Below are 18227 nucleotides of genomic sequence, written 5' to 3' on the forward strand. Positions count from 1 at the left end.
GCTGCTGGTTTCCTGTTGATTTTGCTCCAGTCCTTCAAAGGTTCAGCTCCGATCACTTCACACACTCCTTCACACACTTCACCAGTATCATATTCTTCAGGTTCCGCCCTTGCAGCATTCCTCGTGTGCCCCGGGAGGAAAGATGAAGTCGAGAGATTATAACCAAACGAGGATCAGATGCACAGATTCAGTGATGTGAAATCTCATAGTGCGAATGATTCTAATGTGATGCTCATGCAGTTTCTTAATCGAATTCGACAAGAAGTTTTAGAGATGTGCTTGAATTTGAGTCCAGTCAAAGATGGTTGTCTTTTAAACGTTATGATTTGATTAGTCGTAGTTTCACGGCTATTATCTCCAGCTCATTTTGAGTTCAGATTGACTTATAAATGCCTTAAATTCGTGAAATACTAAATACCTCCCAGATATCTTTAATGGCTGCTTCATATTAGTCACGCATAGCCGGCAGTAACTTTTCACAGCGCTGTATCTTCATGAACAGATTCAGAGATGCAAAACAAGGTAACAGTTTTGTTTCTAGTCGTTTTGCGTAACACAGTCCCCTACAAAGTGACATCACGAAACTGTCATTAAATATAGCTGTGTGTGTGTGTGAGCAGGTTTCTGGAATGCAGACACACAGCTTGATTTCTGCCTCCGTGACTATAACCTAATGTTGTGTAATTTTTCTCTGAAGCTTTACCTCTTTGCATATTCAGCACAGGCACATTCTCAGGCATGTGTTCGGTCACTGGTGGGTGGGGTAGTTGGGGTGGGCAGGTCAGGGGTGACACATCAAAGCCAAGCACGGTGCCCTCTCAGCGCAGGCTACGAGCCAGGCTTTTTTTTTTTTTTTCCCCTTTCCCAGAAATGTCAAGGATTAAACTCTGCTCTACTTCATTCACACACATGTGGAGTTGTTTTTATACCTCATCAACATACGGAGACACACATGTAATATGTGTGTATATAAGTGTACATCTGTCTCTATTATTGCTCACAAGTGTCTGTTGCAGATTAGTCATGTTTTTTAACTGGTTTTCCTACAAAGTCAGGACCAAACTGCCTTAAACATGAATGTTTCATGTTTGCAAATGCTTTGAGAAGAAAGAACAGGGAGAATATTGCTTATTTTTCAGAGTATTTTGAATTAAAGTGTTCTTTTTTTTCCCTCAGAAGTAGTGACAGTGACGACACGACGAAAAGGAAGGTGAACTTGGTGTTTGAGAAGATCCAAACGCTGAAGTCCCGGGCTGCGGGGGGCGTGCAGCCGGACAACAAAGTGAGCCCTTGTTATGTTGTGGTAATTGGTTGCAGCAAAGAGCTAATACTATGAGCTCCTTATCCACCGGCCGTCCACTCAGAGCAGCTTTGGACAGAGCAGAGAAAAAGCTGCCGCTGTATTTACCCAGCACTGTGCTCACGGCTAATGTTTAAACATGTGCGTGCTGAAGGAGAAAGCACATGGGTACAAACATTAACGCTCAGTGCTCGCTGCCAGGATATCTGTCTCTCTCTCTCTCTCTCTCTCTCTCTCTGTGTCTATCTGTGTGTCTATATCTCTCTATCTCTCTCTCTGTGTCTATCTCTCTCTCTCTCTGTGTGTGTCTATCTCTGTCCTCTCTCTGTCTCTCTCTCTCTCTCTCTGTGTCTATCTGTGTGTCTATATCTCTCTATCTCTCTCTCTGTGTCTATCTCTCTCTCTCTCTCTCTCTGTGTGTGTCTATCTCTGTCCTCTCTCTGTCTCTCTCTCTCTCTCTCTCTGTGTCTATCTGTGTGTCTATATCTCTCTATCTCTCTCTCTGTGTCTATCTCTCTCTCTCTCTCTGTGTGTGTCTATCTCTGTCCTCTCTCTGTCTCTCTCTCTCTCTCTCTCTCTCTCTCTCTCTGTGTCTATCTGTGTGTCTATATCTCTCTATCTCTCTCTCTGTGTCTATCTCTCTCTCTCTCTCTCTCTGTGTTTCTCTGTCTCTGTCTCTCTCTCTTTCTGTCTGTCTGTTTCTCTCTGTGTTTCTCTCTGTCTCTGTTTCTCTCTCTCTCTGTCTTTCTCTCTGTCTCTGTCTCTCTGTGTGTTTCTCTCTCTCTCTCTCTCTCTCTCTCTGCGTCTCTCTCTCTCTCTCTCGTGCCAAGAAAAATGATCTCCCCCTCACACACTTGCCAAAGTGCAAAAGAAAAAAAATACTGCATTTGAGCTCTTTGAAATCAAAGCAAATAATATGTACAAGAAAATATTTGCCAATACGCATTAAACATGTCTACAGAGTACATAAAACATAGATCACTCCATTATAAAACAAGATTATATGGGTCAAGAAGCTGTGGTATTCTGTATAGACTAAGGCTGCATTAAATACTGTGGATTAACTAATGTAAACAAGCCAGCCTTTCTTTGTGTATGCTAATTACATATAACCGTCTCCCACCAGTCTCCAGACCTCTCAGCCCAGGCCAAAGCCCTGCAGGAGCAGAAGGTGGACCTGGAGAATGAGGTTTCTCATCTCAAACAGCAGCTGGAGGAGGAAAGCAAGGTATTTCAGCCCAGACTTTATCCAGAACACCTCAGATATTCAAAGCAAGCCTTAAAGCAGAAATGTAGAGCATTAGTCATTTAAAAATCTATGCTGAAGCTTCTGTGCCTCATCAACTTCACCGCAGCCTCCTGGACAGCTCGGTTTAACCTCGTGCGTTAGCATCCTCCCGTCTGGTGGAAATCCCCCTCAGGAGGAGTAATCATATTAAACAATTACTGGGTTTTTTTTAAAGACGGAGCCAAAAAAAAGCCACGGTTTCTCAGACAGTCTGAGTTCGTTCAGCCTCTAGTGGGAGGAGAACTTTACTATTGTGGCTCTGTACTAATTTAGGCGGCACGGTGGCGCAGCAGGTAGTGTCGCAGTCACACAGCTCCAGGGGCCTGGAGGTTGTGGGTTCGATTCCTGCTCCGGGTGACTGTCTGTGAGGAGTTTGGTGTGTTCTCTCTGTGTCTGCGTGGGTTTCTTCCGGGTGACTGTCTGTGAGGAGTGTGGTGTGTTCTCTCTGTGTCTGCGTGGGTTTCTTCCGGGTGACTGTCTGTGAGGAGTTGGTGTGTTCTCTCTGTGTCTGCGTGGGTTTCTTCCGGGTGACTGTCTGTGAGGAGTGTGGTGTGTTCTCTCTGTGTCTGCGTGGGTTTCTTCCGGGTGACTGTCTGTGAGGAGTGTGGTGTGTTCTCTCTGTGTCTGCGTGGGTTTCTTCCGGGTGACTGTCTGTGAGGAGTGTGGTGTGTTCTCTCTGTGTCTGCGTGGGTTTCTTCCGGGTGACTGTCTGTGAGGAGTTGGTGTGTTCTCTCTGTGTCTGCGTGGGTTTCTTCCGGGTGACTGTCTGTGAGGAGTGTGGTGTGTTCTCTCTGTGTCTGCGTGGGTTTCTTCCGGGTGACTGTCTGTGAGGAGTTGGTGTGTTCTCTCTGTGTCTGCGTGGGTTTCTTCCGGGTGACTGTCTGTGAGGAGTGTGGTGTGTTCTCTCTGTGTCTGCGTGGGTTTCTTCCGGGTGACTGTCTGTGAGGAGTGTGGTGTGTTCTCTCTGTGTCTGCGTGGGTTTCTTCCGGGTGACTGTCTGTGAGGAGTGTGGTGTGTTCTCTCTGTGTCTGCGTGGGTTTCTTCCGGGTGACTGTCTGTGAGGAGTTGGTGTGTTCTCTCTGTGTCTGCGTGGGTTTCTTCCGGGTGACTGTCTGTGAGGAGTGTGGTGTGTTCTCTCTGTGTCTGCGTGGGTTTCCTCCCGCAGTCCAAAAACACACGTTGGTAGGTGGATTGGCGACTCAAAGGTGACCGTAGGTGTGAGTGTGTGAGTGAATGTGTGTGTGTGTGTTGCCCTGTGAAGGACTGGTGCCCCCTCCAGGGTGTATTCCTGCCTTGCGCCCAATGATTCCAGGTAGGCTCTGGACCGCCCGCGACCCTGAACTGGATAAGAGTTACAGATAATGAATGAATGAATGTACTAATTTACTGTAAACACATGTGGTATTCTTAGATGTTTTATTTAATGTTACAATGGTTAAAGTTGCAATATGGCAATGGTGTTTATTAGATGTGTAATGCCTACTCCTATCTGTGACATGAGAGCCCTCATTAATGTTTCCGTGATCTATAAAACGTTCTCATTGTTGTCTCTCTTTTATTTGCAGAAGCAGAAGGTTTTGAGTGAGGCTCAGCAGAAGGCTGGTGCTGGACTGAAGGATCTGCAGAAAGAGATCGATCTGAGTCAAGCCGAGTGCAGCAGACTGAGGGACAAACTGAACAAAACCGAGGCAGACCTACACACCACGCTGGAGGAGTAAGACACACCCCGATTCCCTCAGAAAAAGCCTCTGTGTAAACATGAGTAAATAACGATCCCTGGAGAGCAGGAGTGAAGTCTGGGGTTATTAATGAGCCATGTGTTGAATGGCTGTGACAGGTCTCCGTGGCCCTGCAAACAGGAGTGTTTTACTTCCTGTGTTTTCTGTCTCTTTGCTATAATGGCTTGTCTGTTCAGAAGATTAGTTGAGTAGTATTCTCCTGCAGGGTTTTGCAGGTGGTGTATCTGAGATTACTGCCCCAGGTGGACACGAGTGCAGGTGTGAGTGCTGAAAAGACTGTTAATAGTTAATGAGCTGCAAGTACTCACTCAGTGGCCGGTCAGATATGATTCAGTGCACAGGTGTTCTTAGTGTTTGTGTACGTGCATATGTGTGTGTGTGTGAATTCAAAACTGAAAACAGGATTATACAACAATATCAGAAGCACAGGACTTGGTAAAGAGCTCTTACGTTTTTAAAAGCTGGATCTTTTTAAAAGCAATCTCATCTAGATCAGACTTAGAGCTGGAGAGAGCACCACACCTGACACAGTCAGATAAACAGCACCGTGCTTTCTTAAAATCTTAAAAACATTGTCTTCTGTGAGATGACACTAGAGGCAGTGTGGGTCTGAAAGGATGTGGAGCCATCAAGATGTCATTACAAAGAAAAGGAAATGGATAAAAAGGAAACAGATGCACAGTTGATATATTTTCTTTGTAGCTCTTTGTCTGAAAAAAGGGTGAAATTGTATATTGACTTGTGTGTGTGTGTGTAAGACTCTTCCAGGTGAAGATGGAGAGAGAGCAGTATCAGTCAGAGATCAGGGATTTGCAGGACCAGCTCTCAGAGATGCATGATGAGCTGGATGGAGCCAAGCGCTCGCAGCTGGACAGTGCAGAGCAGGAGTCCATGATGGAGGTAACTCACACACTTCAGCATACAGAGACCGTGTCAGACACAAGTTAGCTTTTTTTTAAAAAAAAAAAACTTATTAGCATTGGGCAATCTGTGTATCTGAATCACCCAGTTCCCTCAGATCTGATTAAAGTCTATCTGATGTGGACTAATTTTGAAATTTCTTTTACCTAAAATATAACACAAAATCAAATATGCTGCTATTTACATTGTGTCAAAATGGTATAACGCAAACGGTGGGCAGCACGGTGGTGCAGCAGGTCGTGTTGCAGTCACGCAGGTTGAGAGTTCGAGTCCCGCTCCGGGTGACTGTCTGTGAGGAGTGTGGTGTGTTCTCCCTGTGTCTGCGTCGGTTTCCTCTAGGTGACTGTCTGTGAGGAGTGTGGTGTGTTCTCCCTGTGTCTGCGTGGGTTTCCTCCAGGTGACTGTCTGTGAGGAGTGTGGTGTGTTCTCCCTGTGTCTGCGTGGGTTTCCTCCGGGTGACTGTCTGTGAGGAGTGTGGTGTGTTCTTCCTGTGTCTTCGTGGGTTTTCTCCGGGTGACTGTCTGTGAGGAGTGTGGTGTGTTCTCCCTGTGTCTGCGGGGGTTTCCTCTGGGTGACTCTCTGTGAGGAGTGTGGTGTGTTCTCCCTGTGTCCGGGTGACTGTCTGTGAGGAGTGTGGTGTGTTCTCCCTGTGTCTGCGGGGGTTTCCTCCGGGTGACAGTCTGTGAGGAGTGTGGTGTGACTCAAAAGTGAATGTGTGAGTGTGTGTCGCCCTCAAAGGACTGGCGCCCCCTCCAGGGTGTATTCCTGCCTTGTGCCCAATGATTCCAGGTAGGCTCCGGACCCACCACTACCCTGAACTGGATAAGGGTTACAGACAATGAATGAATTAATACACATGGTCCAGAATGACCTCAGGTTTTAAATAGTGGCTAGTAATATATGTTTTTCTTTGGTAGTTTGGGATCTACTTTTATAGACAGCCACTGGATATTCAATTCTTTGAAAATTTTCATTGTAAATGAGTACATTTATTATATTGGTCAGTGGTTTTACAGACAACTCCTGACCTCCGGCTGTTCCTAAGTTGATGATGAAGATGATGTCTCCTCCTCCTCAGGAGCTGATGCAGATAAAGCTGGACCTGCAGGATGTCCTGGTGGCTAAAGAAGAGCAGGAGGAGGTGCTGAGGAGGCGCGAGAGGGAGCTGACTGCTCTGAAAGGAGCCCTGAAGGAAGAGGTGTCCTCTCACGATCAGGAGGTGGACAGACTGAAAGAGCAGTACCAGAAAGATCTGCGGAAATTACAGGCCTCCGTGGACGAGGCTAAACAGGTAACATTCGGTCACGTCGTGCATTATACAGTCGCACAAATCTTTAGTTCTTTATTCTTTGTCTCTCACTTGCTCTGCCTTTCTCTTGTCATTGTTCCCCTCTCGCTCTTACTTTCCCTCTCTGCAGTATCTTTTTACACCTTTCTGTTTTATTTTTGGTTTGATCCTTTTACTCCTTTATCTTGATCTTTCTTACGCTGTCTCTACCTCCCACACTTTTCTTTCTTTCATTCACTTTCTGTATTTCTCTCGAGCTGTCGTTTGCCCTTTTGTTTTGCTCTCTCTTTCTCTTTCTCTTTCTCTCTCTCTCTCTATTGATGTCCCCAGGCGTCAGTGTGTTGTATCTATGTAAAACAGCTCTGTGTGCAGGATATTGACATGAAGAGAAAGGAGTTCTCACTTCAGTGTCAGCGTTGAACTGTTTTACACTGCGTGTGTTTTCCCTCGGGTTCATGTGTGTAACAGACAGGAGAAACCCAGGGGGATTCAGCTATGTGCTCTACAGCAGTCCCTCTGTTCATTTAATGCTGACAGTAGACGCAACATGACAAAGATGCACTTGATGAATGATTGAAAGTGACAGCTAAGTCCTTCACAGCTGATGATGGAGAGACTAGGGTTGAATGATGGCCAGGTAACTGTCATATGAAGGAGTAGATGTATGTGAATTAAACAACATAAGCACTTGTAAACGAGAGAGAGAGAGAGAGAGAGAGAGAGAGAGAGAGATGAGAGATGAGAGAGAGAGCAAGGAAGAGAGGGAAAGAGAGAGAGATGAGAGAGCAAGAAAGAGAAGTGAGGGAGAGAGATGAGAGAGCGCAAGAAAGAGGTGAGGGTGAGAGAGAGATGAGAGAGTGAGGGAGAGAGAGATGAGAGAGTGAGGGAGAGAGAGATGAGAGATGTGAGGGAGAGAGAGATGGGAAAGTACAAGAAAGAGGTGAGGGAGAGAGAGAAAGAGAGAGGGCGAGTGAGAGATTGAGAAAGAGGCAGGGGGTGTTTTGTGTTGTCTGCTGTGGTAGAAATGTCCTGTTTGTACAGGGTGGGGCTCCTCATGTCCTGAATGGAGCTTTCCTCTTGCTGTGCCCCCCCCAAGGGCTGAGATCACTTCCTGTCCAGCAACAAAAGCACTTCCTGGCCATAGGATGCAGTTTTTTGTCTGATGTTCAGTGGTGTGTTAGGAAGTTAAACATAATAACAGGACTCAGAAGAGGTGCCTCATTTACTGCCTCATTGTTGTTTTGTTGTTGTAATGAACACATTCACAAACCACTGCCTTTGTTTCTGAAAGGGGTTTTGTTTAAAGACACTGGTGTCACAACTCGGATTAGTTTAATATTAAAAAATGGGTTCTATGCTTTCTTTTGGATTTTTGCCCTGAGGTTAACTAATGTTTTTGTCATGGTCGCATACACCAGTAGCATAATTAAACAGGCTGCCTTTGTTACTGTGCTAAGACCACTGTATGTAGACACACACACACACACACACACACAGAATAAGAATGGAACAGAAAGGCTCTGGGCCTGTGTTTGTGTGTGTTGGTGTTGGTTATTGAGCGGTTGCTCTCTGTGGCTCTGTTAGCAGTGATAGGTCGGCCCCATGCAGAGAAGAACGCTGTAAAATGGAGCACTAAATCACCTTCTCTGCTGCTTAATTGCAGTGGCAGGCCGTCACTAATCTAATGGGGCACTGATGGGGAGACTCGCTGCCCTCGGTCGTTCTGTTTTTCATTGTTCTCTCTCTCTCTCTCTCCCTTTCTCTCTCTCTCTCTCTCTCTCTCTCTCTCCTCACTTGTTCTGAGTTGCATTGTAACTGCATGAGGATGGTACAAAAGTACAAAGTGGGTCAGTTTGTTGACAAACGTCCAAGAGCTGAGTACAGTGCACCCTCACGCATCACGGTGCCAGAAAGCATTCTTTACACAGCACCATCAAATAAACATTTAAACTCTGTCTTTAGGGAACTCAAATAACTCTTTGTGCCACGTTTATGGAGGGGCAGGGCCTTCATACACAGAAGCAGTAATTATATAAATGACTTAATAGTTCCTTTTCTGTGACCTAAAGGGCAGTGATCTAGTATAAGCTCTGTCGTCCAGATTGTTCCAGAAGGACTGCAGGTGAAGTCATGGGGGTCCGGTGCAGTGTGCGCTGGCCCTAGGCCATGTGTTTGTGTACCTTCTGTAGCCGAGGCTGAGGTCACCCTGCTGTTTGGGAAATGAACAGTCCCAGTGGACGCAGTGTGTTTCCTCGGCTGATGATAGCACTGCTCTTCTGAACTCTTCCATGAGGCAGTGGTTTAAGAGGATAGTCGGGGGGTTGGAAGAAATGAGGAGTAAGGGTGAGAAAATGGTAGGAATGGGAGGAGAAGAGATGGAGAGACAGGAAAAGAAGAAAGGAAAGAACAAGATGGACAGCACCTTGGGAAATACAGCCCTGATCTGGTCATTGTTCAGCTTCCTCTCTTAATATTGTCCTTCCCCAGATCAGTGCTTCACAGTGTCTACTGCAGCTAGGTTTATTTTACCGTAACCCTCATGTAACAAATGTGTTGACATTTTTAAATAGAAACCTCTGATTTAGGAATGAAGCACATTTCAATGCAACCAATTGGAACAGAGCTAATTTACATATATCACTTTTAAATTAACACTAGGTAGTATTTATATTACAATTACAGCTGTCTGTGAGGAGTGTGGTGTGTTCTCCCTGTGTCTGCGTGGGTTTCCTCCGGGTGACTGTCTGTGAGGAGTGCGGTGTGTTCTCCCTGTGTCTGCGTGGGTTTCCTCCGGGTGACTGTGTTAGGAGTGTGGTGTGTTCTCCCTGTGTCTGCGTGGGTTTCCTCCGGGTGACTGTCTGTGAGGAGTGTGGTGTGTTCTCCCTGTGTCTGCGTGGGTTTCCTCCGGGTGACTGTGTTAGGAGTGTGGTGTGTTCTCCCTGTGTCTGCGTGGGTTTCCTCCGGGTGACTGTCTGTGAGGAGTGTGGTGTGTTCTCCCTGTGTCTGCGTGGGTTTCCTCCGGGTGACTGTGTTAGGAGTGTGGTGTGTTCTCCCTGTGTCTGCGTGGGTTTCCTCCGGGTGACTGTCTGTGAGGAGTGTGGTGTGTTCTCCCTGTGTCTGCGTGGGTTTCCTCCGGGTGACTGTCTGTGAGGAGTGTGGTGTGTTCTCCCTGTGTCTGCGTGGGTTTCCTCCGGGTGACTGTCTGTGAGGAGTGTGGTGTGTTCTCCCTGTGTCCGCGTGGGTTTCCTCCGGGTGACTGACTGTGAGGAATAATCTGAATAATCATTATGCTCATACCAACATGTTCTGTATTCATGTAACAAATGTGTTCACATTTTTAAATAGAAACCTCTGATTTAAGGAACCAATCGGAACAGAGCTAATTTACATATATCACTTTTAGGTGGGTACTACTAGGTAGTATTTATATTACAATTACAGCTTCAAAATCACTGGCCTGAAAAAGGGACAATAAGAGTCTCTGTTGTTGCTACTTCAGGCTAAGCACTGCAGAAACTGCACTATGTAACATTTCTAGGAACCCACCCTGGGACAGACATTTAAGGATACACACCACTTTAAGAATAATTTAAAAGTCTTGAGTTTGCTTTTCAAACTTTTATTTGGCTGCACTTCTCATGGGATTGTGGAGGACACCTGTCTTTTTCAGATGCTCAGTAAGAATGAAAACGGCGTTGTGTAATCACCTTTGTTTTATCTCCTGTTTTCTGTATCACTGTCCCCCACTGAACGATGGTAAATAGGTCATGATGGGGTTACCGCAGGGCTCAGGCAAGCTATAGCAGTGAACTGAATTCTTCTTCCCATTGTTCTGGGTGCGCGGCATGGCCGATGTGTTCAGGGCTCTTTACTGCTGAGGGTCCCAGCAGACCCCCGGAGAGCTCAGTGGAGCCATAGCTTTGGGAGGATTAAGAATAGAGCTAAAAACTGAGGACTTCCCCTTGAACTCCCAATGAGTTTGACCTCGCTGGCAGTAGATTAAAAAGCAGCAGAGTGGGGAATAATTCACATGGCCTGCGTGCTGCTGGAGGGGACTGGAGTAAAGCCAAGATGTCTCAGTTCTAATGAAAGAGGCTGCAATGCCTCTGATGGACTGGACGGTTGTGTCTTGTGCTGGCTTAGTATCACAGGCTTGTTTTTGCTTCTTCTGTTTAGCTTTTGATACTGATCCTCTCAAACTGTTTAAAGACTCGATGATTATGAACAATTAATAGCATTGGCTTTATTCTCTGAGCCGTTGTTTTGTGTGCGTTCATTAGAAATCAGTCGGAAATCAACGATTTAAGTTGTATTTATATATTTTAATATATTTTATCGTGTGTAAGTAATATATAGAAGAGGTCAGTAGAGGTCTTTACAATCTCTGCAGCTCAGTACAGCACAAACGTCTGTTTTCAAGACTTGATTCAGCATTTCTATCAATCCACTCTCCAATGACCATGTAGTCCAATAGCCCTATAGTTAATTACAATACCTGGAGTGGAACTCGATGCTCCTGAAAGGTTTGGGGTTCTGAGGCCCTCAGACAGTGTGTTTGACTACACTAAAGGCCTTGTCCTTTCAGGCGTGTGTGAGGCCCTTTAGAGAGCCCTGATACCTGCGCTCTGGAGGAGCCCAAACCATGACCCGGTGGCTCAGCTTGGCACCAACAGAGTGCTTCTCTTTCACCGGTAGGTTCTCTTCCAGGGTCTCGGAGCAGACAAGCTGATTCCTGAAGACTTAAGCTCACTGGAAAGAGGCCAGTGGCTCTCAAGCAGCGCTCCTTCATTTCCAGAGTGAGCGCTTCTCCTCGTGTCTATGAGGCTTTTGTTCTGAGGGAGGCTATTGTAATGCATACGGCAGGAGGAAGAAACAGACCGAGGCTTTTGTGGAGGCTCGGAGTGAAGCTTGAGCTTGTGCAACTGCTGCTGCTGCGGCCGCCACCGTCAAGGACCGAGCACTGTGTGAGCACCTGATAAAGTTTCCAGTGGCCGAGCCGCCTTCTGACCTGACGCTTTTACCTTTATCTGTGTCATGAACTTTCCCGTGCTTTTGTTGAACCGAGTGCTTGGTTCAGTAGAGAGTGGGGGACGTCTGAACACTGGAGCTACAGGTTGGTGCGCTGACGTTTGATGTAATCTGTGGCCCAACGCACATTTTTTGGATTGGTGTTAAATAAGGATTCACCCAAGATTTCGTTATATCTCTTTAATTAATATGTTTATAGCTAAGAAAATAATTTTTATAATAATAATAATAATTTTTTTATTTTAAATGATTATTTGTAGGGCGGCACGGTGGCGCAGCAGGTAGTGTCACAGTCACACAGCTCCAGGGACCTGGAGGTTGTGGGTTCGATTCCCGCTCCAGGTGACTGTCTGTGAGGAGTGTGGTGTGTTCTCCCTGTGTCTGAGTGGGTTTCCTCCGGGTGACTGTCTGTGAGGAGTGTGGTGTGTTCTCCCTGTGTCTGTGTGGGTTTCCTCCGGGTGACTGTCTGTGAGGAGTGTGGTGTGTTCTCCCTGTGTCTGTGTGGGTTTCCTCCGGGTGACTGTCTGTGAGGAGTGTGGTGTGTTCTCCCTGTGTCTGTGTGGGTTTCCTCCAGGTGACTGTCTGTGAGGAGTGTGGTGTGTTCTCCCTGTGTCTGCGTAGGTTTCCTCCGGGAGACTGTCTGTGAGGAGTGTGGTGTGTTCTCCCTGTGTCTGAGTGGGTTTCCTCCGGGTGACTGTCTGTGAGGAGTGTGGTGTGTTCTCCCTGTGTCTGTGTGGGTTTCCTCCAGGTGACTATCTGTGAGGAGTGTGGTGTGTTCTCCCTGTGTCTGCGTGGGTTTCCTCCGGGAGACTGTCTGTGAGGAGTGTGGTGTGTTCTCCCTGTGTCTGCGTGGGTTTCCTCCGGTTTCCTCCCACAGTCCAAAAACACACGTTGGTAGGTGGATTGGCGACTCAAAAATGTCCGTAGGTGGGTGGGTGGGTGTGTGTGTTGACTGGCGCCCCCTCCAGGGTGTATTCCCTCCTTGCGCTCAATGATTCCAGGTAGGCTCTGGACCCACCGCGACCCTGAACTGGATAAGCACTTACAGATAATGAATGAATGTTTATTTGTAGCGAAACTTCGCAAATTGGACTAGTTTACAAGGGTGGTGTTCTTTATGACATAAATGAAGCCATTATAAAGCTGTAATAAATGGATAATGGGGATTAACATTAAAATAAGGCACATTTTCAGCTATTTCTTCTTTGTCTTGAGGCACATTTGTATCAAAACCAGACTCAATTCAAAAGATATATTTTCAGAATAATTTCTCCCAAAGGAGAGTTGCCTTTCCCTGTCTACCGTGTCCTTGCCGGTGTAAAATGAAGTGTGAGAAGTTCCTCTTACTTATCACTAGCCTCAAGGTTGTCCATGTTCACATAAGGACGCAGCACAGTGAAGGACAGACTGTTCTTCACTGAGATTAGTGTAATACTGCGATGTTTACTTTGTTATGCAGAAGTAACATTTCAGTGTTCTTTGTAATAATACTTCAGCCTTGTGTTTGTGTGTATTGAGGTTTAATCAGGACATTTCTGAATAATTTGGCAGAGCCGTTTAATCTAAAACAGGCTTCTACCCATCTCTCAAAATATCTGCAGAGTGAAATGTGAAGGTCTGATGTGAGATTCTCAGTTCTAGAGAAAGTGGTCTGAGTCAGAATTGTTTAAAAAGAAGGTGATATGAACCAGGCGTCTGATGAGATTAATGTTTGTAAAAGCTACAGCACAGACACTTATTACATGAAGTAAACACAGTGACCCCTGCAGCATATAACCACCAATGAACCATTTTAAATCACACCACTATGAATGGCTCAGTGACAAAATTATGCAGGAATAAATTTAAATCGAAAGGAGTGTGGTGTGTTCTCCCTGTGTCTGTGTGGGTTTCCTCCGGGTGCTCCGGTTTCCTCCCAAAGTCCTAAAAACAGTTTGTAGGTGGATTGGCGACTCAAAGTATCCGTAGGTGTGAATGTGCGAGTGTGTGTGTTGCCCTGTGAAGGACTGGTGCCCCCTCCAGGGTGTATTCCCACCTTGCGCCCAATGATTCCAGGTAGGCTCTGGACCCACCGCGACTCTGAACTGGATAAGGGTTACAGATAATGGAATGAATGAATGAATTTTAAATGGTTTGAGCTCCCCTTTAAAGGGAGTGTTAGTAATTTTGCAAAACAAATGATCATCGTATGATAAATAGTGTGATAGAGAATAGTATGATTTTATGGTTAAATAGTCACCATCAATTTCATGAATATGTCTTGTTTTGATAGAAACAGTCAAAAACAACAAGACCGTAACTTCCTTTGTGACGGTCGGTGGATTCCTGTTATAATCATGAGTACAGTGTCCCTTAGCAAAATAAGCATCTGTGTGTGTGGACTGTGTGTGGATTGTGTGTGTGATATGGACTTTTCAAATGACTGGAGTCCAGTGGGTGTAAGGGGTGGTGGTTTTATTATTATTATTAAACTAGTTTTAAAATATGATGAGAGATGGAATGAGTGACACGGCTCTAATGCGGCGTAATCCACTACAGAGAACTACAGCATACTACAGACCTGTGATTAAAAATACATTTGCCCTCAGTTCACCCGGGCTTTCTGATATTTCCTCCACAGATTATTTCTTTTCCATCTGAGCTTTGATGATTTGAGAGTGGATTAAAGCAGATTTTGCTTGTTGAGGTGCTGTGGTGCGTGTGAAAGCGAAGGGGACTGTGGCGGCGGCGGTGTGTTTGTGTGTGTGTGTGTGACAGGTTTATTGTGGCTGTTCTGTGATTGGAGGATATTGTAAACCTCATTGTTGAAGGCCCTTGGCTGTGTGTGTGTGGGTGTGATGGAGTGTTTTTGACCTGAAAGAAACTTCAGTAAAACTGCTGTGATTGTGATTAAGAGCAGCTCCTGATTCAGGGTCGATGCTGAGCTTTTATCAAACCCTTACAGAGAAGTCTGTTAATACGGCTCCAGATAAAACAGCACGGGAGTGGAGTAGAGAGCCCTTCAGACCTGAGAGCGGCGCAGGAGCACACAGACACTCCTCAATCTCCTCTCCTCTCGTTCTCCTCTCCTTTTTTTTTTTACTGTTTCTAACGTTCCACTCAAACATTTCATTCATTTCACCCCCCCCCCACACACACACACACTCTGCTTCTCTCTTTCTCTTATCTTTCGGTCTTTCTCTCTCTCTCATTTCTTTTTATCTATCACTTACACTCTGTCTCACTTCCCTCCTTTCTTTTCTGTTTGTTTATTTCTATCTTTTTCTTTTCTTTCTTTCTTTCTTTTGTTTGTTTGTTTCTATCTTTCTTTTTCTTTTTTCTTTCTTTCTTTCGTTTGTTTGTTTCTATCTTTCTCTTTCTTTTTCTTTTCTTTCATTTTCTTTTCTTTCTTTCGTTTGTTTGTTTGTTTCTATTGTTCTCTTTCTTTTTCTTTCTTTCTTTCTTTCTTGTGCTTTTTCTTTTTTGCCTTTCTGTCTTTGTCACATTAACAAATGAACAAAGGACATATTTCCAGGAATCGTTTTTGTATCAAAGCTTCGTTTGAATCGACACATCATCACTGTGTTGTATCCTAACTATGTGAATCACTGTAAACCTACTGTTAAGAGATGAGGACTCTTAATTCCTCATATTAGACTCTAAACCTCTGTGGGTAGATGAGAGGAAAGATGGCCGTTTACTGAGATCAACAAAAACCTCCTTTCAGGTCGGCTCTGTGTTGGAGAATTCTTTGCCGGACGCTTGGTGACTGTGGATGAAAGGTCATGCGGCTACATTGTTTAGAAGTATTCGGTGTGTGTGTGTGTGCTTGATTAGAAAATGGTGAGATGATAAAGGTAATATCATGTTAATGGGGATTTGATGAGCACGGTTCCACTGGAGCCCTTTCAGGAAGGCAGTGTGTATTTAGGCACTGTTGATGGTGTGTGTGGAAACCAACGTGATGCACCACTGCACTTCTGACGCGGTTGATCAAAACACCGGTCTCCATGGCAGCGTGCTGACCTGTACCACTGTCCTCTTTAGTGTTACACTTATTCACACAAATGCAGCGTGCAGCTTTAATAACACTAACTCAAGCGTTCTCACTAGAGCTTCAAAAAAAGACTCCATGGCTGCTTTCACTGTTAGCATTCATTATTTGACGGACCCACTCCCTTGATGACACGGAGCTGGTGTGGAGACACCACACTCCTAAGCCCCTACCTCTCGACCTGTGTGGGATAGGGGAGAGTCTGTAGTGAATTAGGAAGTTTAGTTAATGATCTGTCTCCATGCCGTGTGACGTTTACGACCTAATGAGCGAGAGAGAGAGAGACACAGAGAGCGAGAGAGAGAGACACAGAGCGAGAGAGGGAGAGCTGGGTGAGGTACATCAGGACCTTTTGATCATAATCACAACCGTCATAAATCTTTGCTTTTAATGAGAACCTACTGCATTAGTGTGAAAAGCAGAATGTAGATTACAGACACTCACACAAACAGGTTTGTTTTCATGTCGTATCAGGACATAGGTTGACTAAAGGTTATAGACTGTATTATATACTAACGTGTTTCAGCCTTTATCAGGGTTAAACGAAATGGAGAAACAACACCATCCCCATTTTAAATACAGGGGGGTCCTCGACTTACGACGTTGATCCGTTCCTACGCCGCGTCGTAAACCGATTTTCGGTGTAAGTCGGAACATACGTACACACTGTACGTAAATAACATACTGTAAGCACTTATCCTATCCTAACACCTATCCTCCTCGGTCCCGAGCCGCGTAACCGTGTATTCTCAAAAGCACTCATCGTAAATGATATTATAAGTGATCATAAATTCAATGTTTTCTGTCTCACGGAAACGTGGGTTAAACCAAATGAATATTTAGCACTAAATGAAGCCACCCCCCTAGGCTATAATTATGCACATAGCCCAAGAATATCAGGCAAAGGAGGTGGAGTATGTGTAATTTACCAAAATACCCTAGAAATTAGTCTTAAACAATGTGACACCTTCTCTTCTTTTGAGGTTCTCTCCACTATTATTACAAATCCGGTCACAAAAAAGGACGCATTTTTATTATGCAACATTTACAGACCACCAGGGCCTTACTTAGAATTTCTGAAAGAATTCAGCGATTTTGCTACAAACCTAGCGGTGTGCAATCATAAAGTTATAATTGTAGGAGATTTCAATATCCATTTTGAGAAGGAAAGTGACCCACTAAAAAAGGCATTTACCTCAATCTTAGACTCTATTGGTATTACTCAAAATGTAACAGGGCCTACACACTACTGCAGCCACACTTTAGACTTAGTTCTGACACTAGGTCTTAACATTGACAAAATTAATATCTTACCGCAATCCTCAGCAATCTCCGATCATTACTTAATTTCATATGAGCTACGTTTTATCCATAATATATGTAAGAACCCTCGCTATTCTACAAGGCGTATAATAAAACCATCTACCGCCCTACAATTTATAGAAAACCTACCAGAACTATCGACCCCAGTTCCAACTCCATCAGACCAAATGGACCTAGATGTACTAACTGATTACCTAGAAAATACCTGTCGATCTACTTTAGAAAAGGTAGCACCACTTAAACATAAAAGTATAAGACAGAAAAAGCTCGCACCATGGTATAACGATAAGACCCGTACTTTAAAACAAACATTACGAAAACTAGAGCGGAAATGGCGATCAACCAAGCTTGAAGTGTTCCATTCTGCCTGGAAGGACAGCCTTATAGAGTATAGAAATGCCCTCACTAAAGCTCGCTCAGCATATCTGGCCTCGCTGATCTCCCATAATAAAAATAATCCGAGAGCACTGTTTAGTGTGTTTTCTAGAATTACAAAAAATCAAGCAGGTTCTGAACAACTAATTCCAGCAACTCTCACCAGTAAAGATTTTATGGACTTTTTTAATAATAAAATTGAGAATATTAGACAACAAACTCTAGCCACAGGATCAAATCCATCCTGGCTGCCACCTGATGTGAATGAAATAAAACATAATATAACTGTAAAAGAAAGACTTGAAACCTTTTGCCCACTCCCACAATTAGAACTAGAGAAGATTATCACCTCCGCAAACTGTACAACTTGCACACTTGATGCAATTCCCACAAAGTTGCTCAAAGAAGTACTACCAGCTATTATTGATCCTCTTTTAACTATAGTAAACTCATCGCTTAGTCTGGGCCATGTACCCAAAGCTTTTAAACTAGCAGTTATTAAACCTATGATCAAGAAACCAAATCTTGATGCTAGTACACTGTCTAATTACAGGCCTATTTCTAATTTGCCATTTCTGTCTAAGATCTTAGAAAAAGCTGTGGCCCAACAACTTAGTTCATATCTACATAAGAATCATATATATGAAAAATTCCAATCTGGATTCAGGCAACATCATAGTACAGAGACAGCTCTAGTCAAGATAACAAATGATCTTCTTCTTGCCTCTGATCAAGGCCACGTATCCCTGTTGGTGCTTCTTGACCTAAGCGCAGCCTTCGATACAATAGACCACAATATTCTCATAGAAAGGTTAGAAAACATGGTTGGAATCACAGGGACAGCCCTATTATGGTTTAAATCTTACTTAACGGAACGTTATCAATTCGTAAAAGTAAACAATCTAAATTCAAATTATTCTAAAGTAAGATTT

The 18227-nt window shown here is 44.6% G+C and overlaps 1 protein-coding gene across 5 annotated transcripts in view; it reads left to right on the forward strand.

Moving 5' to 3' along the window:
* The window catches only part of LOC136676389 (cingulin-like protein 1), a 46418-nt gene that overhangs the window by 8343 nt on the left and 19848 nt on the right, over positions 1-18227 (forward strand). For 3 of the 5 annotated variants that reach the window (XM_066653365.1, XM_066653368.1, XM_066653366.1), the window contains exons 4-8: positions 1177-1282; positions 2427-2528; positions 4154-4302; positions 5086-5227; positions 6327-6539. In XM_066653365.1, coding sequence (XP_066509462.1) covers positions 1177-1282; positions 2427-2528; positions 4154-4302; positions 5086-5227; positions 6327-6539 — 712 coding nt within the window. The remainder of the gene's footprint in view (positions 1-1176; positions 1283-2426; positions 2529-4153; positions 4303-5085; positions 5228-6326; positions 6540-18227) is intronic. The other 2 variants (XM_066653367.1, XM_066653369.1) reach the window with 1 other exon arrangement.

This window comes from Hoplias malabaricus, chromosome X2 (assembly GCF_029633855.1).
Source record: "Hoplias malabaricus isolate fHopMal1 chromosome X2, fHopMal1.hap1, whole genome shotgun sequence".
Lineage (NCBI taxonomy): Eukaryota > Metazoa > Chordata > Actinopteri > Characiformes > Erythrinidae > Hoplias > Hoplias malabaricus.